At 45.2% G+C, this 24,628-nt stretch overlaps 1 protein-coding gene across 3 annotated transcripts in view; it reads right to left on the bottom strand.

Annotated features, from left to right (window-relative positions):
• Window positions 1-597: 597 nt before the first annotated feature.
• PLD5 (phospholipase D family member 5) overlaps window positions 598-24,628 on the bottom strand; it is a 400,444-nt gene continuing 376,413 nt past the window's right edge. For all 3 annotated transcript variants that reach the window (XM_045981914.1, XM_045981916.1, XM_045981915.1), the window contains exons 8-10: window positions 19,705-19,873; window positions 12,911-13,025; window positions 598-6,075 (exon numbers count right to left, since the gene is read on the bottom strand). In XM_045981914.1, coding sequence (XP_045837870.1) covers window positions 5,801-6,075; window positions 12,911-13,025; window positions 19,705-19,873 — 559 coding nt within the window. In that variant the 3' untranslated portion in view covers window positions 598-5,800. The remainder of the gene's footprint in view (window positions 6,076-12,910; window positions 13,026-19,704; window positions 19,874-24,628) is intronic.

The following is a 24,628-nucleotide window of genomic DNA, read 5'->3' as shown; positions in this document are numbered from 1 at the left end:
TCCATGTTTGTGTCTTACAAGGAGCTCAGTATTTCTCAACCATTCCTAAGATTTCTTTCAACCTGAAAGACAGTGGTGTCCATAAAGGAGCTAACAATTTTTCAACTTGTCTGAGGCCAGAAGGAATAAGTTTGATAGCCACATAATCCATTTCATAAAAGGAGGATTTTTTCCTTATTAATTTTTCTATGAAAAATAAATCATAAATCCTCTTCACCCTTACTGTGATTTAATTGGACTCCTTGTCTATGATCATCTCTCATTAGATTCTTAGGCCAATTTATTTTTCTTTCTTTTTTTTAAGATTTTATTTATTTATTTATTTGATAGAGCACAAGTAGGCAGAGAGGCAGGCAGAAGGAGAGGGAGAAGCAGGCTCTCCACTGAGCAGGGAGCCCGATGTGGGGCTATAGCACAGGACCCTGGGATCATGGCCTGAGCCGAAGGCAGTTGCCCAACCGACTGAGCCACCCAGGTGCCCCAGGCCAATTTCATTTTAAAATCTGAAATGGCAGGATTCAGAAACAGCTGAAAAAAATCAAATTACAATAGACTGTTGCAGATTCTTCAAGTTGGTTTGGTTAAGCCTTTGTTAAACTCTCAAATGATAGCTTTGAAAAAAGTATGCCTCCTCAGCCTTCATCCCTGCATAGAAAGGGTCCCTGCCACGTACATTCTTTCAGAGGTAAGATGTTGTCTCAAATCCCGGTGACTCTAGCAAATCACTAAGGCGGTACTCGGTGTGGGTCTCGTGAAAGGGACTGTAGTAACCACTCCCGATGTGTTGGCTTGAGGAGGTCCCCAACTGCTGAGTGGCCAAATTGGAAGGGAATTTGTGCATTTGGAGTAGTTCCTTTGGATGGCTTTCAAGGAATGCTCTAGATCTGAGATTAAATTTGGGTCTGCTGAGTGGACACCAGGTGTGTTTGATTATGGGTTGACGCCTAGAAAGAACAGAGTGTGGTGGGAAAGTGCATAAGGCACCTGAGCCTGTTTCCACAAATTCCTTTTCTGTCACCGGGCCAGAGTGTTAAGAGTCTGGAAGCTGAGGAGAAAAATAAATGCCTCATCTCACACAATGAAAAAAACCATATAATATTCACTTATGAAAAAATCGAGCATTTGGTTATACGAAAGGTTTGAGAATTTTAATGATGCCCCCAAATTCAGCCCTTTATCACACTGATTTATTTAGGGATCTTAAGACTAATAGGATAGATATGTCCAGGTACAACATTATCCTATTTACATAAAGAAACATTAAAAATCCAAGATATCTTTTGTAACAGAATTAGAAGTTCAGTAGTTGAACGTAACAGCAGAAAATGCGGAATAGCTATTAAATTTCCCATTTCTTCTCAGCAAATCGCCAAAAGAAACAAAAGTGACCAGTGACCTTTTTTTGGGGAACTTTATAGGTATACGATGGCTGATGAGTCAAAAATAAGAAAATTCAGTTTTTACTCTTTCTAGAAGCTTCCAAAGAATACCTATCTAGTCACCCTTAAAGAGCTCTCTCTCCATAATTCAGCCACTAGAAGGGAGTTTCTCGGAGGGAAGGCAGACGATGAACTGGGGTTGACTTCGGGGGTATTAAAAAGCCTCCAGCAATTTAAATCGATTGGCTGACAGCTTATGAGGAACAGCTATTTGGTTACTAGCATATAAAAGAAAAAGAAAAAAGAGCTAAATCACAGCAAAGGGGAAAATGCTGACTATGGATGCATTTATCCAACCTACCTTGGGCCAAATGGACATTATATGAATCTCCCCATTCAAAAGGCTTATAATAAAGTGCACCAGTTCACGGAGTACAGAAATCCAAGCATTCGGACATTTGTCCACAGTGTGTGGCGCTGTTCGGCAGGGACGGCATCTGAGTAGCCAGTAGCAAAGTGTCTTTCATGGAGGGAGAGAACTGTCCCCTCGCAAGTGACGGCAGCTCTTCACATCCCTTCGATGTTAAAAGATAATGAAGTGAATTCCGGACAGAGAAACTCACACAAGCGATTACACATACGAAAAAAAGGCAGATTCTGGGATAGAATTCCTGAGACAGACGGACCCTGGGTCTGATCGTATCAAGAAATTCTGAGAGTCTCTTTATTTTGTGTTCCCCTGGAATTTAGTTCCATAAAAGCTTCATAAAACAAACAGAAAGCTCAAAGTGAATCAAAGCCACTTGAGAACAGCCTCAGGCTGGTGGGAGATGAGCTTCTGTGACCCCTCAAAGTCCCAGGCTCAGCGAGGCACTTTGAACAGACCAGTGACCACAGTCACAAAACACAGTTTGCAAACGGCGAGATCAGCCCACGATGTGATCAGACCGTCATGAAGGACCGGGTCAGCGGGGAGACCAACAGCAGAGACATCCCGGGTAGAAGAAAGAGCCCAGAGCTACACAACAGACTGTTCTCTGTTTCCACAGCTCTTGTTTCCTTTACTGGGTCTGCTTTGACTTTGAGACACGAGTTTTCACGCTGTGCTCCACGAGACCGTGGAAGTCCATGCGCATCTCTCGATGAGGTCCTTTAAAGACAGCGGGGACATTTTTCACCATGCCTCGCTTCTGTCATTTTCAGCTACGCAAAGCGTGACATTCACAGAGCACGGATATCATCCAGAACATTCCACTTCCGCTCCGGCGATTTGATAAGCTGTGATTTAAGTAGCGGATACACTGGTGGCCGGTGGCAGTGCGCAGGAGGCCAACAGTGTGGATGTTTGACCGTGTGTGTCAGTGGCTTGATTTGGGGGTGCTCGGTGCTGTGAGGCTCGGGAGGAGAGCAGGCTGCCCGAAAGCCATCGACGCTCAGGCACTTTGCCCGGAAGGCCCGTCGGAAGGCCTCACCGGACCCCACTGGAAGCAGAAGTAGTATCGTGGAGTGAATCACTGTTTAAGATCAATGCTTGAGAATAAATAAGGCACCAGGTTAATGGAAGTGACACGGAACTCTAAACTATGGTCTTGAACTGTGTTTGCATTCCTTTTCATGTTCCCCTTTGGGAAATTAACTCCTGGAGTATTTATGGAGAGAAACAATGGAAGTTAGCAGTTAGCCTCTTGCTCCTAATTTCTGGCAAAGGCATCATCAGATTGTCTCGAATTCAAGTGTTTTTGCTTTGCCTTCTTTCCTTCTTGGGAAATCACTGGTGGGGCGTTTGGCGGGGGGCGGGGTGGAAGTTACTCGTCGATTTAGCACAGACATGGAGTTGGAAAGAGAGGAAGGCCACTCCTAGAGGGGTGCATAAAGCATCCAAATGCAAAAGAAAGTTCTGCTGAATTAAACACTCTCTCAGGAAGCCTGGCCCATTTATGAAACTGTGCAGGGCTGTTTTTCCAGCTGCCTGGAGGCCAGCTTTGTCTCCTGAAGTCAGTGGCCCGGCTGAGGAGGTGGGCCTCTGGGCCACAGGGTGGGGGCGCTCTGCCGCCGCTGGCCCTGGTGGCACGAAGTCCCGGGACACGGTTCCTGGTGCCGCCTTACTGATGGGCTCAGCGCAAAATGGCAAAGACGGTCATTTTATAAAGGATTCAGTTCTCTCCTATCACATGGGAAAGTGAGGGACAGTGAAAGGGGCCCCCTTCTGCCAAGCCAACGCTTGCCCCTCAGCTGGGACGCGCACTCTGGGAGACAACAGCATGTCTCCCCTCGGACGCCCTGTCGAACCCAGCCCCGGTTGCTCTTCTTTGCCCGGGACCGAACTGGGCATGTTTGCTTGTCTCCATGCCCACTCTGCTTGTTCTTTAGTTTTCTTTTTAAAATCATTTCCAAAACCACCTTTACTTTAGTGAGATGGCTGGCAGGACCGTCCCCCTACTCAAGGAAGGACTGGGGAGATGGTAAATATTTAGAGTCTCCTGGCCTAGCCACTAGTGGTGAAGACGTCCATTAAGGACCTCCCCATCTTGCCCAGCTGTCTTCACTGACGGGTCATGTATCCAGCAAGGCCTATCTTGGAAGCAACAAAGAAGAAGCTACGTGACCATCAGCTGACCCACAACGGCCCTTCTGTGCCAGTGGAACCCACAGGATGAGACTCGGAACTTCTTCTAGAAAAGCAAGTCTCTAGATATAAAAGGTAGTAACTGAGATTGCTTTTCCTTGCTCTGAAAACACACGTATATACCGGTCCTCACAAACGATCCCTAACACAATGTGTCATTCTATATGGATGGTACTTATGCCAAAGTGACCCGACAAAATGTCCCATCACAGTGATGACAGTCCTGATCTCCAGCACAGCTCGGAGTTCCTGTGTGCACCCACACCGACAGCTGAAGGCCGTGGATTTGTTTTCCCTTGTAGGCTCTCTGCGAGAACCCAGTATGGATTATCTCAGGGTACCACAAAGATTACTTCAAGAAAAAGATTATACATCACAATGCTTAGCATTTATATAGGTTCTTTTGATTTCAAAACAAGTTATAAATATTTCCTACCGTGACAACATCTACGCGAGGTAGGTATGACCGTTCCTACGTTACCAATAGAAACCCAAGGCCAAGGAGAGCAGGACCCTATTCCAGGCCCGCAGGGGTTAGGAGCGACCTTGAGACCGGCATCCTGGTGGCCACCTGCTCTGGGCTCTAAAGAGGCCGTGCTTGTCTCAACGGGGGGCAACGGTCTCCATTAATATAGGGCTATATATTGTATAAATAGAAAACAGCAACACACGACGACGTTATAGAACAATAATCCAATATTTTTGTTTCTTAGTAAAATATGTGAAGCACAGTATTTAAATTGCATTTCTCTGAAAAGCATTTGGTATATTAAATAGCTCTATAAAGGTTTGCTGGCATACCCTTAACAGCATAACGAATGATTCTAAAGAAATTAAAATCCACGGATGCATAGAGATCTTGCTGGTATAATACCATTAAGCTAAACAAACAAAAAAAAGAATGTGAGAAACTACTTTATTCTCATAATGCAGACCTAATCACTTGCTGGATTTTCGCAGGTAGCTACCTAATTTTTCCGAGCTTGAGAGAAAAGATACATATTGCTGGCTGTGGTTTTTAAACTCTTAATTTGAGGGGAAAATGCAGTTGGGAGGTGAAAATTAAAGACTGCTATTTCCACTTGGTATCCACTCGGAGGAATTCATACATTTCCAAGAAACATTGCCATACTTGGAACTAGCGTGGAGGTGGACAGAGGGACGCTGATGCTAAGAAGGACATGCTCTGAGAAGAGAAAAAAACGGTAGCAAGGAAAAGGGACGGTTTTGAAGAAAATGAACAAGGAAGCCAAAGGGTGGTTTTCGAGCGTGCCGAGGCTGGCGTGAGATGTGAGCTGTTCACGGTTGGATGACTGCGTGGGTCTTGGAGATGCTTTATGGGGTCAGTACTTGGCTGGATCAGTCCCTTGGCTGTGGTGAAAGCCTCACTCGCCTCTCTAAGAAGCAGATCTCAGAAGGGTGTGAAAGCATTTACCTCATGCTAAGCTTCGAAAGGACCGACCAGTTGGGTCGGCAGAAAAAGGTCTAAAACTAGGAAGGACGAGGCATCTCAAGGAGTCTTAAAACCGGTATGCAAACGTAAAAACTGCCTTCCAAGCTGAAATGACATTCTCTGTCAGGAGTAACAAATACAAAAGGCCTAACCTTCGTGTACACGCCGCTAAGATATTGTTAGATAAGATATTACATGGCGTGCGGAGAATATTTTTGTGGAAGTGTGCTTTTTCCCTAAAAAAGACATATTAAATTGTGTGGGTTTTTGTTTTTTGTTGTTTTTTTTTTTTTTACTCTCCTCAAGTCCTTTCTATATAAATAGGAAAGACGAGCTGTCCTGTCAGTTTGTTCCTTCACGGGATACGCTGGCGGGGTCCTTCACGCTGAGGGGGTAAGTGGCAGTTTTATTGGTGGGGGGTCTGAGTCTGGACAGGCCAGAGCAGTTCGGCTGCTTGGTCGGCTGCAGGGTCCTGGCGTAGGGTGAGTACCAGTCCCGCTCAAACACATCCTTCAGCTGCTTGATGATGCTCCTGTTGTTCCTCACGTCCGCCTGGTTGATAACGAGGCCTGTGCCGGCGTTCTGGGTGAAGTCATTCCCCACCCAGTCAAAATTGCCTGCCAACAAACAAAGGAGAGAACGGTGCCGAGTTAAGAGCCATGGGGAACAGTCCCCGTTTAATGAAACACTGAGCAGATTCTATTTAAAAAAATAATAATGATGATGATGACAGGGAGATTGAATTGTGTTGACAGCTGAGGAAAAAAATTCCAAGAGGCCTTACATATGGCATATTAATATTTGCATATTATTTTGGCATTTTCTTCAGCTTTGCTCAACTTGAAACTCAAAACAAGGAATCTGCTGGGTTTTTTTTTTTTTTTTTGTAAATGTTATTTCTTATTGACGTTCACAAGACACACTAAATACCGCAACATTTAGGATATATAGGAATACACTTAAAAATCCTGTGAACAATTACTACCTTCTCAGAGACAACATCTGATCCGGACGTACAGAGGAGGGATTCTGATTACAGTGCTCACAAGCTTGTCTGTCGAAGAAAAGGCTGAAGCCAGAGGAGGAGGATCAGTCCCTGTCTGAATGGACAGACCTCTCCTTGCTCGGCCTGTAGGTCATTTTCCGGGTCCAGGAGCTGGCTTCTTGGCTTGGGAAGCGAGGCAGCTGCTCTGACGGTGGCTCCCCAGCACAGCTGCCTGGTGTGGGGCAGTGTATTACTAGTTTGCTAAGGCTGCCGTAACCAAGGCCCATGGACTGGGCGGCTTAAACCAGACAAATCTATCGTCTCATAGTTCTGGAGGCCAGAAGTCCAAAACCAACATGGCGGCAGGGTTGGTTCCTACCTGGACAGAGAATCTGTTCCGAGCCACCCTGCTGGGCATCTAAGATGGCCAGCTTCTCCCCGTGTCTCTTCACAGTCTCTTCCCTCTCTGCATGTCTATCTCTGGGTCCAAATTTCCCTTATGTAGAAGGGCACTGGTCAAATTGGATCAGGGCTCACCCTGATGACCTTATTCTGACTTGATGACCTCTACATAGACCCTCACTCCAAATAAGGTCATATTCTGAGGTACTGGGAGTTATAACTTCCAACATATGAATTTGGCGGGGGGGCGCGGTTCAGCCCCTAGGTAGTAAGGCTGGAATCTTTTCCAGAAGGGGCCAATCGTATCTAGGTCACTCACGTCTAGTTCATCTTCAGCGGGGGAGTAGATAAAAGAAGAGACTACCCCAAAATCCCACTTGAATCTCCTATCTTGGCACCCACTGGGGAGAAGGATCTAGTGGGAGGACAAAGTTTTCTCCTCAGGAGGGTTCAGTACCGTTCATTTCTTTGATCTTTTTGTCCTTCATTTAATGCACATTTCCTGAGTGTCTAGTGTCTCCCAGATGGGTACGTGGGGCCACGATACAAACCAGACAATGACAGTCCCTGACTTCAAGGAGTCCAGGAAGGAAACACAATGATTATCATGCAGAGAGATGAATGCGCACAGTGCCATGAGGGCAAGGGAAAGGGTTCCCAACTCTGGCTGCCTGAGTCAGGAAAGCATTTTGTTGAGTCAGAACAGATACACAGAAACATCAATTAGGAAGTTAGAGAGCCACACCTGCAGACGGATGTGAACAAAAATATGATCAGGATCTTGGAGCGTGCTGGGGAAGAGTCAGGGAAGAAGTGGGATATAAGGGCCTTGGTGGGGGGGGGAGAGAAACTGTCCTTTATTAAGTGCCTACTACGAGCAAAGCACTGGGCTTGGAGTTTGTATCCATTATCTTTCATAGTTGGTAGGATTTACACCCAATCCACAGATGAGAGGCCTGAGGCTCAGAAGGTGAGCAGATCTGATCAATGGTGGACCCAGGTCTCCACAGACTATTTATAATACCATAAAGGAAGTAGTGTTCTCATTAAAAAAAGATTTCTTGAATTACTACTGGCCTGGGTCTGGTCTCAGCTCTCAGTTTTGTGCTCCTCTTTGGTTCAGAGATGGTTTCATAAAGAAAACGGAAAACATGTTAAGTGTCGAGCTTGATTTCTAGGCCCTCAGAGTCTCTTCAGCCATTGCTGTAGGAATATTTGCTGAACAAGACACTGGGCCTCCCTGGCCCAAGGCCCTGCAGTCATTTGGGCAGGAAGAGGCATTCACAGAGAGATGATATCCGTTCCTTCCTGGCGCTCATCCTGTGGGTCCTCCTCTGCTCTCTGGAGGCCCCACACGTATGAACTCCCCTTTCCACTGGCCCTTCCTGGAATAGCGGAAGTAGTTCCCTTTTCTCCCACTGCGCTCCTTGACTTTATTCCTCGGGGCCTAATACTGGGTCCCTAAATAAAATATTATCAGCATAGAGATCAAACTCTTCTCCCTCTCTCTGTCCTCCATCTCACACTGTCTCCCGCCACTCCCCAAACACCACACTGTTACCCCTGATGGTTTCATGACAGACATGACATTGGATGAATTTTATTGCTATAAATGAGGGGACCGTCCACCAGAGGGTTCATGATATGGTGTTGGAGTCTCTTCCAGAGCTGTGTCTCTGCCCAGGTGCTCTCAGACACACGGCCGTGCTCAGTGGTGGCAGGTCTGCGTGACATTCAATGCCACGGAAATGCAGGCTTGGACTTCTTAAACTGGGGATTAGCAGCAAATGCAGGTTAAGAGTTATTCTGGAACCCGCTGGCAGGCAGCACCTTCGAGTCCTCCCATAAACAGAAGACCCCTGCGCTCCTGCGTGCCGCCTTTCGAGGGCTGTGGCTAAGACGCTCAAGTCTCGTCCCCACAGCTGAGTGCCAGGTGGCGAATTCGTTCTCTCATTACATGATCTCATTCAATACCCACTGCGAGGCTGCGAGGTGATAATATTCCATTGTACTGATGGGGAAATTAAGGCACAGAAAGGTCAGGTACTTTGTCCAAGACTGGAGTGGAAAAATATCAGAGCTGAGTTTCAGAGCCAGGTCGGACCCCACCGCCCACACCTCAGCTTCTGTTCCGTGTCATGTCTGCTCCTGGCCCGTGTGGTACCAACAGTGCATTCCCCTCCCCCACCTCCGGGCTTCAGCGGCAGCCATAGCGCTGGAGCATCGGGCTGCACTGAGCTCCTCTCCTCTAGGGACCACACTTTCTGAGAAACACAGAGATGGAAACAGGCTTTGGGGAGCCACATGAGAAGACAGAAAGATGAGAAGTGACAAGATTTTGGAGGCTTATTTTGTGAGATTCGGCTTTTCCCTTCAAGACAATGGATGGAGCCAAGATCCTGCACCTTTGATTCTCCAAAGCTTTAACTAGGTTCTTCTCTGGAACTCCAGCCCTAGGCAGCGCTTTCCCAGGCCCACAGAGGCCTCCCCCACCAGGGGGATCATGTTTTCCCACCTTTCACTTCCTCATGGTTTGGCTCAAGTTCAGAATCACGTACCTGTGTCCGCGTTTTCTCAACCGGGACACGGTTCCACCCAGGGCTGAGCCTGCCATCGTGGCTTCCCAAATGCGTGCGCGGGGCTGGGCAGCGGGAGGACTATAGGGCCATCCCGGGAACCATGGCGCTGGTACAGATAAGCTCCCTGGGAAGGTATGTGTGCCTCAGTGAGCCTCCTGAGTGCTTCCAATTAACCTACCACCCCCTTGTCAACCCTCCAACAGTTCAAACCATTTTCTGGACAAATGCACCAAGCCAGACTCAAATATACTCCAGAGAATTCAAAATTAGAGAGAGAGTACTGTTCGGGGAATGTTAAGTCTTCATGGGGAATGTTAAGTCTCATGAAGATTTAATGAGCTATACTTCCACGCAAGGTCTAGTGTGGATTATTCGTAATTCAGCATTTTCAGCAGGTGTCCGCATGACGACTTAAGAGATTTCCAGAATGTGCTGATAATTATTTAAATTATCAATGAATTTTCCCTCTGGATGCTCTTTAAATATTTTTATACAAGGGCTATGCCTTGCTCTAGGGAATTAATGTTTTGCCAAATGCTGTGTGTAAAGTGAACTCATTTAAAAATGCATTATAATAGAGAGCCAGAAATAGACCCATGTAGATAGAGTGAACTCATCCTAACGGAGGAGCAAAGGCAATACGAGGGGCAAAGCTAGTCTTTCCAACAATGGCACCGGAAAAATGACATCCACCTGCAAAAAAGGGAATCTTGACACAGACCCAACACCTTTAACAAAAAATAACTCTAAATGGATCAAAGAAAAATGTAAAATGCAAAACTAATAAAACTCCTCGAAAATGACAAATAAGAAAATCTATATGACCTTGGGTTTGGTGAGGACTTTTTAGACACAACACAAAAGGCACGATCCAGGAAAGAAATCACTGATAAGCTGGACTTCATTAGAATTTAAAATGTTTTCTCTGTGAAAGACACTGTCAAGAGAATAAGATAAGCCACGGGCTGGGAGGAAATATTTGCAAATATATATTCCAAATAACTCAACAATAAGAAAATGAAAAGCCTGATGAAAAAAAATGGGCCAAAGACACCTCATCCAAGAAGACATTGAGATGGTAAAAAAGCATATTAAGAAATGCTCCACATCTATTTATCAAGGAAATGCAGACTAAAACAGTGAGGAGGTACCTCTATATACCTACGAGAATGGCCAAAATCTGGAACACTGACACCACCAAATGCTGGCGAGGATGCGGAGCAGCAGGAACTCTCCCGTCACTGCTGCTGGGAATCCAAAATGGTAGAGGCCCCTTGGAAGACAGTTTGGCAGTTTCTCACAAAACTCAGCATCGTCTGACCATTCGATGGGACAGTCATGCTCCTTGCCATAACCCAATGGGGTTGAAAACATGTCCACAGGAAAACATGCATGCAAATGTTTACTCATAACTTACTCATAAGTTTACTCATGAGCTTACTCATAACTGCCTAAACCTGGAAGCAACCAAGATGTCCTGAAGGTAAATGGAGATAAACTGATCCCTCCAGACAGTGGAATATTATTCAGCACAAAGAAGACATAAGCTATCTAGCCATCCAAGATCCCGAGAAAGCTTAAACGCATACTGCTAAGTGAGAGAAGCCGACCTGAAAAGGATATACACGATTCGAGTCCAACTATGTGAGAGCTTGGAAAAGCCCAAACAACGGAGACTGTAAAAAGAGATCAGTGGTTGCCAGGAGCTGGCAGGGAGGCAGGGAGCACAGAGGACGGGTAGGACAGGGAAATGACTATGACACAGTCATCGTGCATACACGTCATTACACAGTGGGGTGAACCCCCACTGTACATCAGGATCCGTGTGGGTTCACCCATTGTAGCCAATGCACCACTTTGTGGGGGCGGCTGATAACGCGGCAGGTTGTGTTACGTGTGTGAGGAGCAGAGGGATGTGAGAATTCTGTAGTTTCTGTTCAGTTTTGCTGTGAACCTAACTGCTCTAAAAAAAAAAAGTCTATTCTAAAAATATATTGTACAGGGAGAAGAAAAGAGAGAGCCAAAAATCTGTATTTACTAAGGATTGAGACAGATAAGAGCCAGTGTTTGGAGTTTTCCTATTATTATCTCTTTTAATCTTTCTACCACCACCAAAGGGTGGATACTTTTATACCCATTTTACAGATAAGAAAACAGAGGCATGGGGGCGCCTGGGTGGCTCAGTCAGATGTGGCTGCTTTCAACTCAGGTCATGATCCCCGGGTCCTGGGATTGAGCCCAGCATTGGGCTCCTGGGTCAGTGCAGACCCTATTTCTCCCTCTCCCTGCCACTCTGTCTACTTATGCTCCCTCTCTCTCGCTGTCAAATAAATAAAATCTTAGGGGAAAAAAATCAAATGAGATAAAGTTCTTTACAAAGCAAAGGCCATACTCTTCACTCACTCACTGAACTGGGGGGAAAAAAACCCACCATATTCCTTATTCCTCCATCCCACACCCGTTTTTCTTTTCCGCTTTGAGCCTGCCATGTCCTCTGTACAATGTAATAGCCAGACTGCCGTTCTGGGATTTATGTCCCTTCTTTTATAGATAACAATTTCCACTCCGATGTTGATGGTACCAGTTAAGGGATTACTCTGGACTCATGCACACTGTAGGAAAGGAGCACAGACGGACACATTAGTAATTCCACCAGCTGGTATGATTTCGGCATCTGGAGCATTATTACCCTAAAAATAACAGCTGACACGAATCCGTTATTATCTATGTGCCAGGATTCTAATTGTGCAAGGTACCCTGCATATATTATTCTGCTTAAATTTCACCCAACGAAGGAGAAACTGTTATGGGCCCCATCGTACAGAGGATGTTGAGGCTTAGAGAGCGTAAGCAAGTTCTCCGAGGGCAGACATTTACCGAGCGGCGGAGGAGGGACGCTCGTCCAGGCAGTGCTCCTCCTTGTGCTGAGCGGCCGTCGGGTCGGCCTCCTGTGACTCGGGACAGACTGGCTGAGGTACAGTGGGTGGGAAGAGAGCACTGTGTTCGTTTGACTCTCAGGACTCTTTTTTTAAATTCTATTTATTTATTTGAGAGAGAGCCAGAATGAGAGAGAAAGAAACACGAGCAGGGTGAGGGGCAGAGGGAGAAGCAGAGCCCACCCTGAGCAGGGAGCCTGATTCGGGGCTCGATCCCAGGACTCCGGGATCATGACCTGAGCTGAACGAAGGCAGACGCCCAACTGACCGAGCCACCTGGGTGCCCCTGGGACTTGCCTTTCATGAGCCACTCACGTCCTCACCCATAACACGAAGCAAGTGGGCCAAAGAATTTCTGAAAACACTTATTAAAAACATCTTCTATGGTGTCCTCATACTTGAACCAAGCCCTAGAGGAGATGTTCAGTTCAAGGGGCAGTTTGTCCTCCCCGTCCTGTTTCCTCCAGGGCCTGCGGGGCATGGAAGAACACGGTGGGACCACCGTCGGCCTGCATGGTCCCCCAAGGAGCCGGACAGCCCAGACACCTACCGATATAAGCTGCGCTGTCCGTCACCATGTACTTGTTGCGATTTAATTTAGGAAAGGTGTGATCCTTTTGTTCTTTTGTAGCACACACATTCTCTCTTTCCAGATCGAAAAATTTCTGTAAGACACAAAAATAAGCAAATCAAGAAAGCAGGCGAATAAGGAACATTTTTGGTTTTGTTCAGGAGCACAAAAGGGTTTTTTCTCCAAATATCCACAGCCAACCTCATACTGGGTTATCGAAGCCACAATCTTGTTGCTTCATATAGATGAAGCTATTTTTGTCCTCCCATCTATATGGGCAACAAGAGGGAAAATTAGCATGCTCAACTAGATCTATAATTAACACTTTTAAGCTGCAAAATGAGCATAAAATTCATTCTTTCAACGGGGTGAAGGCCAGAAGTTTCTTTAATTCTCGTTGCCTTACTCATCAGGGTGCACTGGTATTTGAGGTCTGCCTCGGGGTGCTCTCTGCCACGCATGCTAACGAACTGAATTAATGTCCCTCTGTTGCACGCGTTATAAAAGCCGCAGGCCCTGTGTCAATGACTAGGTGATTCAGCGGGGGATTTGCAAAGGTCAAAAGAGATTTTGCCAAGAGAACAAATGCTTGCATCTCAACACCTTGGTCTGCAAGCTCTTTTAATAAGTCAAAAACAAATCACCACTTCAGACTGTGAATCCTGAATTTCAACTTCACTGTGACCCCAAAAGCAGCTCTCGGGCCTGGGGTCTGGGGTGGGTGGGCTGAGAGGGGGCTGCCAGTGGAGGCAGGTGGGCTGGTGTTTCCAGAATCTGCTAGAACTGGTAACTGCTCAGATGAGACCCGAACCGTGACCGAGCTCACAGGATGACCCACCCTCGAGGGTGATCTCTTGACTAAGAAGAGTACAAAAGGATGGATTCTGCTTTCCTTATGATTTCTTGCTAATCTTAAATGAGAGCATTTAATATTTCATGGTGGAGATTTCAACGGGCAGTGTCTTGGAGAAGAGGGGCGAGCAAAGGCACCACGCGTGGTAGGCTCCAGACTTTCTTCCCTCTGCTTCTGTCTGTTTTAGTCATGTCTTCTTTTCTGTGTTCTCATGGTTTGACATCTGAGCCATGCTGAGCCTGGAGGGACTGCCCTCCCGAGGGCTGGCTAATTCCTGGAGATAGCAAACAACTTGCCTGTGAGAACCCTTCTCATGCGTAACCCAAACAGTCCATGGTCCATACCCTGAGCCACCTCCTTTATGGGCTCCCGCTCAGGGCCACTATCCACCTGCCCTAATCACCCCAGGGTCAGGTACCAGACAACTAGGCCCAAAAGCCCACCGAAGTCATTCAAACTTGCTAGTCCGAACTGGGTTTATCCTGCCTTGCCCCTTCCCCAACTCTGTAAACCAAAAGTTCTTGTCCATGCTTCCCTCACTCCTGCCTCCCCGATGACCCTGGGGCTTCCCATCTTGCTCCCTTCTCTTGAGATCTGTGAATAAAAGTCAATCCAAGGGCTGTCATCTCCTGATCTGTGGGTGCTGTCATATCTAAATCATCATCAGGCCTGTGTCTTAGGACACTGCTGAACCTGGTCCGTCTGGCGATGGCGCTCCCGACTGCACGTGTACTGAACTCGGAGTGAATCAGCTCACCCGGCAGAGCCTTCACCCTTTTCCAGCACACTGGAGTGTGCCAAAGTGACTCCACGTCCACATGCTTCCTGCTCCCTCCACTCCCTGGTTCACAGATCCTTCCTGAACAACCTTCATCAGCTACCTTTTTTGATTCCTTCCTTCCTTCCATCCACCCAACACACACGTTCTGAATGCCTTGTGCCAGCATCCTGCTAAGCACTGGGAATACAGTGCTTCACTTGCTTTTCCATGGTGTCCCACGTGCCACTTCAGTTATCTAGAAAATGCCATCCCTGAGCTGAAACAACCCCCAGGATTCTCTCATCCATGGAAAGGTACTGAACACAAACGGACTCTATTCTCCTGGGTCTCTGCCTGGCTTTCTGGGACCATACCAGTGTTTCCTCTAATCCTTGATTATCTGATTCCAAACTGAGATGGGTACCCCGACCCCACTCCTGGTTATCACGTTCACTTGCAAATGTGGTGTGGAAAATAGATCCATAGTAGTGATCATAGACCTGTTTCTTTCCATTTTACTGAGGAGTAATTGACATCTAGCACTGTATAAATTAAAGTTGTCCTGCATTATGCTTTTACACGTATCATGACATGACCCACAATACGTCCAGCTAGCATCCATCTTCTCATATAGATACATAAAAAGGTAAGAAAGAAGAATAAACAAAATTTCTCCTTGTAATGAGAACTCTTAGGATTTATTTTCTTAGCAACTTACCTGCATACCACGTAGCAGTGTTAGCTGTAGTCATCATGTTGTACGTTGAATCTCTAGTATTTATCTTGTAATTGGAAATCTGTACCCTTGACCACCTTCCTCCAATTCCCCGTCTCCCCTGCCTTTACACCGCACTCCCCGTAACCACAAGTCTCATCTCTTTTTCTATGACTTTGTGTTCTTTGTTTTTAATTTTAGACTGTACATACAATATCATACAGTATCTTTCTCGGACTTATTTCACTTAGAATAATGCCTTCAAGGTCCATCCATGTTGTCAAAAATGGTAGTATTTCTTCATTTTTCTGGCTGAATGACAGTCCGTTGTATAGGTATACCACCACTTCTTTATCCATTCATCCACTGACAGGCACTTAAGTTGTTTCTATGTCTTGGCTACCATGAATACTGCCGCTAAGAACACAAAGGTGCAGATACCTTTTTGAGTTAGTGTTTTAGTTTCCTTTGGATATAGTCCCATAAATAGAATTGCTGAATCATTGTAGTTCTGTTTTTAATTTTTGGGGATTCTCCATACCATCTTCCATAGTGGCCGTGCCCATCTACATTCCCGCCAATGGTGCACACAGGCTCCCTTTTCTCCACATCCTTGTTATCTCTTGTCTTTTTGATGATGGCTGTCCTAACATGCATGCTATCTCACAGCGGTTTTGGTTTGCATTTCCCTAATGACTAGCAATGTTGAGCATCTTTTCATGTACCTCTTGGCCTTCTGTATATCTTCTCTGGAGAATGTCTATTCAGGTGCTTTGTCCATTTTTAAATTGGGTTATTATTCAGTTGTATGAGTTTTTGATTCATTTTGGGTATTAAGCCCTATGAGTTTTTTATTCATTTTGGGTATTAAGCCCTTATCAAATATATGCTTTGCAAACATTTTTCCCCTTCCATAGGTGGTCTTTTCACTTTGTTTCTTTTTAATTTTGTTGCCTGTATTTTAGGTGTCCCATCTAAAAAATTATTACCTTAATCCATGTCAAACAACTTCGTTCCTGTGTTTTCTTCTAGGAGTTTCATGGTTTCAGGTCTTACAGTTAAGTCTTTAATCCATTTTGTGTTCATTTTTGTGATCAGTGTATGATTTGGGTCCAGTTTCATTCTTTTACATGTGGATATCCAGTTATCCCAGCACCATTTGTTGACGAGATTATTTTTTTCTCCATTGAGTATTTTTGGCTCCCTTGTCAAATATTGGTTGGCTGCATATGCTTGGGTTTATTTCTGAGCTCTTGGTTCTATTCCATTGGTCTGTTTTTATGCCAGTACCATATCTGATGACCATAGCTTTATAGCCTAGCTTGAAATTTGGAAGTGTAATACTTGCTTCTTTGCTCTTCTTTCTCCAGATTTCTTTGGCTATTCAGGGTCTTTTGCAGTTCCACATAAATTTTATGAGCGTTTTTTCTACTTCTGTAAAAATGCCACTGGAATCTTGGTTGGATTGCACCGAATCTATAGATGGCTTTGGTTGTATTAACGTTTAAACAATATCCATTTTTCTAACCTGTGAATGTGGGATACCTTTCCATTTTTTTGGCATCATCTTCGATTTCTTACATCGTCTTACAGTTTTCAGCATAGAAATGGTTCATCTCCTTAGTTTATTCCTAAGTATTTTGTTGTTTTGATGCTAGTATAAATGGAATCTATGTCTTTATTACTTTTTCAGAAATTTCATTGTTAGTGTGTAGAAACACCACTGGTTTTTGTATTTTAATTTTGTATCCTGCAACTTTGCTGAATTCATTGATTAAATCCAACATTTTTGGGGTTGAGTCTTATGATTTTATAAATAGAAAATCATGTCATCTGCAAATAGAGACAATTTTGCTTCTTCCTTTTCAATTCTGATACTTTTTATTTCCTTTTCTTGCCTGATTGCTCTGGCTAGGGCTTCCAGCACTATGTTGAACAGGAACGGTAAGAGCTGGAACCCTTGTCTTGTTTCTGATCTTAAAGGAAAAGCTTTCAACTCTTCATCATTGAGTAAGATGTTAGCTGTAGGCTTCACAAACAGGTTTGTATTATTTCTAATACTGATTTGTTAACTCAGACATGTGCATGGCTACCACAGTTTATAAAAACAGTTAAACGGAGATAAAAATTTCTGTTTTCCATCAATATTATTAGAATGTTAGGGAGATTAAAATGTAATCTACATGAGAATCGTGATTTTTTGAAATCTATGGTAAATCCTAGAATTTTATGTCTTTATATTGTTGATAACTTCAACTTAAAAAAAATTTAATGGTATGAATGAGTTAAAGAACATTTTATCTATATTTTGGGTTATCCCAGAAATATGTAAGTCAGATGTGTAGCTTCTCAAGTCTTTACAATGTACAATATAAATTTCTATGTCTTGATAATATAAATGTTCCTGCTTCATAGTGTAGTTGTGAATATTAGATAGTACATACAAAGTATGTAATTCAGTGCCTGTCCAAATGTCTATACTCAAGAAATTCCTTCATTTAAAAAAAAATTAAGCACTTACTACTTCTAGGCAAAGTGAAATGAGATGGTGCCACAGAGTAATGATAAAAACTTAATGGATGTAACAACGGTTTACCCAATGAGTAGCAGGCAACAAGGAAATTGGTCCTGCAGCATGGAAAGAATAGAGAACAAAGCAGTGGCAAAGTATTTGGTAAAACCATAACCTGCATTAATTTGGAAGGAAGACCAAGCACTCCCCCCACTCCCCGCCCCCCCCAAAAAACCTCTGGCTCCAGGGCAAGGGATAGGCAACAAATTGTTAGTAGTGTATGTTGTTTGTTATTAGTGCTTTCCAGAAGTTATCAGAGATGAATGAGCTCAGGATCAGATTTGCTGGCTTATAAGCAGACAGGAAAGAGAACGGATGTACTGGAAATTTGGTATTTCAAAGGGTTGGAACAATTGATTGTGCCAGGAGCCTAAGAGCAGAAAATTAGTTTGAAAAATACTTTAAGTGACTGAGGCCAGTTAAGACTCAATCCTGCAGCAAAGATCTGATAACTGGAATAATCAAAATCAATATAATCTTCCCACCCAAATCTGATGAGCTGAATGAAGCCACCATTAATGAGAGAGAGAGGGAGAAGAGGAGGGGAAGGGGGAGGAAGAAGGGGAGGGGGTAGGGAGGCAGAGGCAGAAGTACAGGAGCAAGGAAGCATATTGGTCACATTTCAGAATTACGTGCAACAAAACCTTTGGCTGTGGCTAGTGCAGTCAAATGCTCTACCACTGAGCTATACCCCCTGGCTGTGGCTAGTGGTACATACATTTAATGGGCCTTCCCCTGTCCCTGTTATATGGGGAGGAGGTAACTTCAACCTGGGTTTTGGGTCTTACCGGTAATCATTTTCTTTTTAGTTTCTATTTATCGAACTGTGAGGTCCAGGTCTGCACGTCTCTGGGAGGTCCTGAACTTTGTGCTGTGCGGTACCCAATGGGGGATGAGGATTCTCCGTGTGCGTGCCCAGAATGGCAGACTGATGACCCACAGACCCGTTCCTTTGTCTTTTGGGGAACACGCTCCTCCCCTGCCATTAGGTGTGGTGGGGTGAGTGACTGCTGAGCAGCAGAAGAAAGGCTAAAGGGATCTTCACACCTCCAGGTCCACCCCAGAAACGCGTCATGGGCAGTCCTCCATTCTCTCTCTCCTCCTGGCCTGGGGATGCCGAGGCTTGGGACTACCTCGGAAGCTATGTGTCAGAGGCGATGGTGACATCCCTGTCATCTTGGTCCCTAAAGACTGCATGGAGCACAGAGCCATCGCCCAGAAGGGTGCCAGGCACAGAGTAGGGTCTCAGGGTATATTTACTGAATGACTGCGGTGGGGGTTGGAAAAGGTGAGCCCTAAAGGACTAGCGGGCCTTAGTCAGGTAAGGCACAAAGGAAGAGAGTGCTGTAGGCAGAGGGAACAGCGTGTGCAAAGGCCCAGAGGGGAGGAAGAGGGCGTCACATGTGAGGACCCGAGAAGAATCAAAGATGAGCTAAGGACCTGGTCCCAGTCTTGCCTCCCTCAAACGATGTGGATTAGCACACAGCCCGAGAGACTGGAGCTCGGGTGGTGGTGGTGGGACCCTGTGGAGGAGCACGTGTCACTCCTCTGATGGTCACAGACTTAGAAACAGGAATGGCAGGTGAATGAGGCAGTTCAAGCAAAGCAGAGAAGACCCAACAGGCAGTGTGTAAAAACAGGGCGAGGCCAGGAGGGCTCCAGCAAACATGGGTTCCAGGCTCTTTTTCTCCTGTGTTTCTCTTAAAAAAAAAAATACTTATCCTACTTTTGAAATATTTTCTTACTGTCAGAGACCGTAATCCTGGTTCTTAACTGGCCGTTTATGCAAATGCGCGTGCCTACAGCTTTTATGGACGTGGGGAGGGAATCAGCCCTTTTTATGTAATAATACTGAAGTCAACATCATACTTACAACTTTCAAACTGCAGTTGGCTATTTCAGTGCAAATAGCTTTAAGAGATGAAATAAAGTTAAATGTAAGGGGGTCAGTTTCCTTCCAGAAGCTTATAAGGAGTCGAACTTTAACGCTTCGCAAAACTAATGCTTCTCTTATTTTCCCATCCAAGTCTGGCCAGTAAGTCCTGTAGGAATAATATCCATGTGGATAAAAATAAAGAAAATAAGTTAGTTTGGGGGAAGAAATTTACTAGACTGCAAAGAACATTTATATTAACCCGATCATTACTTTTTTCTTCAATATAGACATAACCTGATAGGATACCTTGAAAACACACAGATCTCCTGGGTTGGGCACCTACAGAGGATGCTCTCCTGGGTCCTCCCCTTGCCTGAAATGAGTTCTCCCACCACTGGGGCCTCAGGGGTGTGGACAGACTGACCTCCACCGCCTGCTGTCCTCACTGCTCCTCATCACCTCAGCTCACCTGTGCGCTGAGAGTCAACTTTCCAACAGAATCCTCTGAGCACCCCATTAGTCCCCAAAGGCTTCGAGAACCTCTTCCTTGGAAACTGCCCCCCTGCCTCCCAAGTGAGCTTCTGCTCTGATCACCCAAACTTCCCCACACTCTCATTTCCAGGCCGCCTTCCTCTTTCCTGACCAAGCCGCCAGCTACTCTGGCCCTGGACTTCTCCACCAGGCCAACGAGGTCTCCTGGAGGCTCAGCCTCTGTCCCGAATCCATAGCCTTTTGCCTTAACCGACTCCTGACTCCTCCTGAGGCCACAGCTTCTCCAGAACTTCTTCCATGTCATTTGCCACCACAGTTCACCCACCTGGTTTAGGAGATGGGGTCGCCCCCAACACCACACGGTGTCACTTCCAGAACTGTCATCCATTTCTCATTTAGAAAGCAAAAACAACAAACATTTCCATCTTAAAGACAAGCCCCAAATCTCTCTATCTCCCCTCAGCTCTGATGCGCTAGACCCTCTGTTCACTGGTTCAAATCTTCCCCTCATTCCAGGCCAACTCAGGTTGGACTAATAAAGTATTATCAAAACCTTAGTCTGCTGGCTTTGTGATCAGCGCACCTCCAAATGTCTCCTCTTTATATGGACTAGCCTGTGGTCCCCCAGTGTCCCGCACCCTGTGAAATCCCCACTGAGCGCTCTCTTGCCCTGCGTGACCCCCTCACTCTCCTGCTCCTTCAGCTCCGGGTCCCCTTCCCAACCCAGCCCAACCTCAGTGATCACCTGAAGGACACATGCCCTGCCCCTTCCTCGAGCTCTTGGGTCAAAGCCGCACCTCCCTTGGTCTGTTTCTACAGCCACAAAGCCAAGGACTGCCGAACAAGGTCAGCTCAGCCCCGTGAGGCAGGAGACATCACAAAGGCATCTAGGCCCTCACCGCCATCCATCACCCGGTCCTTGCCTTGGGCAAGTTCTTCCACTAGGACATTTCTGTAGCTACTCTAAGCTGTACCGCACTCGAGAGAAACTGCTTTCTCCCCCCATGCACAACGTAGAGCTTCTCTGTTCTGATCTTTCACACCTTTCTACCCCCCAGAGCCTCACACACCTTTCTCCCCCTTTCCCCCAGCTCAGAGGATAAGGCAACCTGTTCAGGGTCAGACCTGGACCACCCTACACAACTGTTTCATTGGCTATTCCTTCCCAAAGAGAGTTTCAACCACCCCCCTGCCCCGCCCCCCCTTCCTCTTAGTTTGAGAACAAAATGTAAATCTCGCTCAGAAAACCCTCCCCTGACTGCATCTCTGTGTGGCTGGTGCACAATTTCTTTTCCCTTTTGAACTAAACTTCCATCTGTCTATCATCTGTCTTGGAGCGTAGCTGATACACGTTACGTTAGTCTCGGTGTACAACACAGCGATCCAGCATCTCTATACATTACGTTGTGCTCACCACAAGGGCAGCTGCCATCTGTCACCACACAGCACCGTGACGCGATCATCGAGTATGTTCCCTGTGCTGTGCCATCATCCTTGTGACTGGCTCATTCTGCAGCTGGAAGCCTGTACCTCCCTCTCCCTTTGCCCATTTTGCCTGTCCTCCTGCCCCTCCCCTCTGGCGACCATCAGTTTGCTCTCCGTAGGTATGGGTCTGTTTCTATTTTTTTGAATGTAACTTCTCGACAATGTAATCTAGAACCTCTGACTTTACTTCATCGCCCCCACTCACTTCTCAGCCTACTGCCCCCTGGCCTCCAGCTCACCATTTTTGTGCAAATCTCCAAGTGAGCGGTGATGTCCCAACAGCCAAATCTAATGGACATCATTCCATTCTTATTTTACTGTTAGTTGAAGCCACATGTGGCTCTGTTGATGGTTCTTTTCTTCTTGAAAGTGGACTCCATTGGCTTCTATGACCCTGTGGTTTGATGGTCTGTCCCTTATCTCTCACAGTGTTCCTTTATCTATTGTATGGTCCATACACCCGTAAGACTCCATCACCATCCCCCGTCCTCCTCTCTACAGGCCATCTCCATGGTGGCTTCATCTACACACTTGATCTCAACTGTCCTCTAGAGTTGAAAAGCTCCAAATTCACATCACCAGGCAACCTTCTTCAGACTTCCTTCTAGTTATCTTTGTAAGATCTTTACCCATCTGGACCTTTACAAGGAACTTAAAGTCACAAATCTGCTTATTTCCTTCTACTTTGTATAATGTTCATCATCTCATCACCCAAAGCAAAAACCTGGCAATCATTCTTGTGCCTGCTCTCCTTTTCCCCATGTACTTCAGAGATATTTCTGGAATGTATATCTTTCATTCTGTCCTCCCAGTCTGTCATCATCCCTGATCTGGGCCACTGTAACCGCTCCAGATTGGTTCTCAGCCTCCAGTCTTGTCCCTGTCAAGTCCATTTTCCATGACCACCAAAGTGATCTGTCTAAAAGCGTATCTCCCTTGATTCAAACACAGTGGAGGCTCCCCAAAGTCACAGACCCCGCACAGTCAGATCCTCCTGTCTTGGTCCCTGCCCTCCCTCCAGTTTGCTCTCTCACCACCTGTGTCCAGCACCAACCCTGTCACAGATCCTGGCATGTGGCAGGGCTATTTTTCCCCACCTGAAACTTTGCCCAAGCTGTCCCTTCTGCCTGGAAAACTCCCTTTCTTATCCTTTGTTTGATCAACTCCTGCATATTTTAAAATGTAATCAGGTAGCATTTCCTCCAATAAGTTTTTGCTACCTTTGAACCTGCCACAGATGCTCTCTCACTGAGGACCTATAATATGATACGTATATACTATTGTACCATTCACCACACTGTGTTGTTATAATAGATTCTGTGTCCATTCGCCCTATGGGATGGAGTTCCTGGGACCATACACTGCTCAGACTTTACTCACTCCTGCACAGTGCCCAATAAATATTTGTTGAATGCAAGCATAATAGCCCACAGACCAATCTGCCTCCTTTTTTTAATTCAATAAATTCAATGCACAGCATTGTATAAATTTAAAAAGCTACACAGCACGTTACTCTGGTACATTCTTACATTGTAATGATTGCCAATGTACTGATAGTCACCATATTACATAATCAAAGTAAAATACTTACGCCACATTAGCCTTGACCTATTAACTACTCATTACAAGTCTGCACTCTTAAACACCATCACTCTTGTCCCTTATCCTCCAGCCATTGATAATCACCATTGCACCGTCTGTTTTCTAGAGGCAGAACTTTTCTAGATTCCATACAGAAGTGATATCATACAGCACTTGTCTTTTCCTGTCTGACTTACTTCATTTAGCGTAATGTACTCAAGGTCCATCCATGTTGGTGCAAATGGGAGGATATTCTCCTTTCTCATGGTTAAATAGTATGCCACTGTATATATGCGCCTCCTCTTTCCATCCATTCATCCGTCGACAGGCATGTGTGGTGTTTCCGTTTCTTGGCTATTGTGAATAATGCTGCAATAACCATGCGAGTGCGTATATCTTGTCAGAATTCTATTTTCATTTCCTATGGTTGAATACCCAGAAGTGGAACTGCGGGATCACATGGTAAATTTATTTTAAATTTGGGGGAAACTCTATATTATTTTCCTAAGTGGCTGGATCAACTGATCTTTCTACAAACTATGTATAAGGATAAGGATTCCCTTTTCACTACATCCTCATCAGCACCTGTTGTCTCTTGGATTCTTGATGACAGCTACTCTAACCAGTGTGAGGTGATGTCTCATCATGGTTTTGATTTGCATTTCCCTGATGATTAGTGATATTGAGCATCCTTCCATGTGTCTGTTGGCCATTTTGATGTCCTCTTTGGAGAAATGTCTATTTAGTTCTTTTGCCTATTTTTTTTTTTTTTTTATATCTTGAGTTAATTTTTGTGAGTCGTGTGATAGGGGTCCAACTTCACTGTTCTCTGTGTTTTTCTCCAGTTTCCCCAGCACCATTTGTTGAAGAGATTGTCCTTTCCCCATTGAGTGTTCCCGGTGCCCGTGTTGAACATTAATTGACTGTATAGGCCAGGGTTTAGTTCTGGGCTATTTTGTTCCATTGGTTGATGTCATTTATTTTTGTATTGTTTTTATTACTATGCCTTTGTCATGTAGTTTGAAATCAGGAAGTGTGATGCCTTGAACTTTGTTCTTTTTCTCAGGATTGTTTTGGCTGTTTGGGGTCTGTTGTGGTTGCACACAAATTTTAAGGTTATTTCTTTTATTTCTGTGAAGAAAATTTTATTTTGAAGGGGACTGCACTGAATCTGTAGATCACTTTCAGTAGGATAGTCACTTTAACACTATTAATTCTTCTAGTCCACGGACAGAGATGCCTTTCCATTTATCTGTGTCTTCTTCAGTTTCTTTCAGCAAAGCTTTGTAGTTTTCACTGTACAGATCTTTCACTTCCTTTGTTAAATTTATTCCTAAGAATATTGTTTTTGATGTTACTGTGA

This window comes from Meles meles, chromosome 17 (assembly GCF_922984935.1).
Source record: "Meles meles chromosome 17, mMelMel3.1 paternal haplotype, whole genome shotgun sequence".
Classification (NCBI taxonomy): Eukaryota; Metazoa; Chordata; class Mammalia; order Carnivora; family Mustelidae; genus Meles; species Meles meles.
Note: the sequence above shows the minus strand (reverse complement) of the source record. Positions and strands in the feature narration are given on the sequence as shown.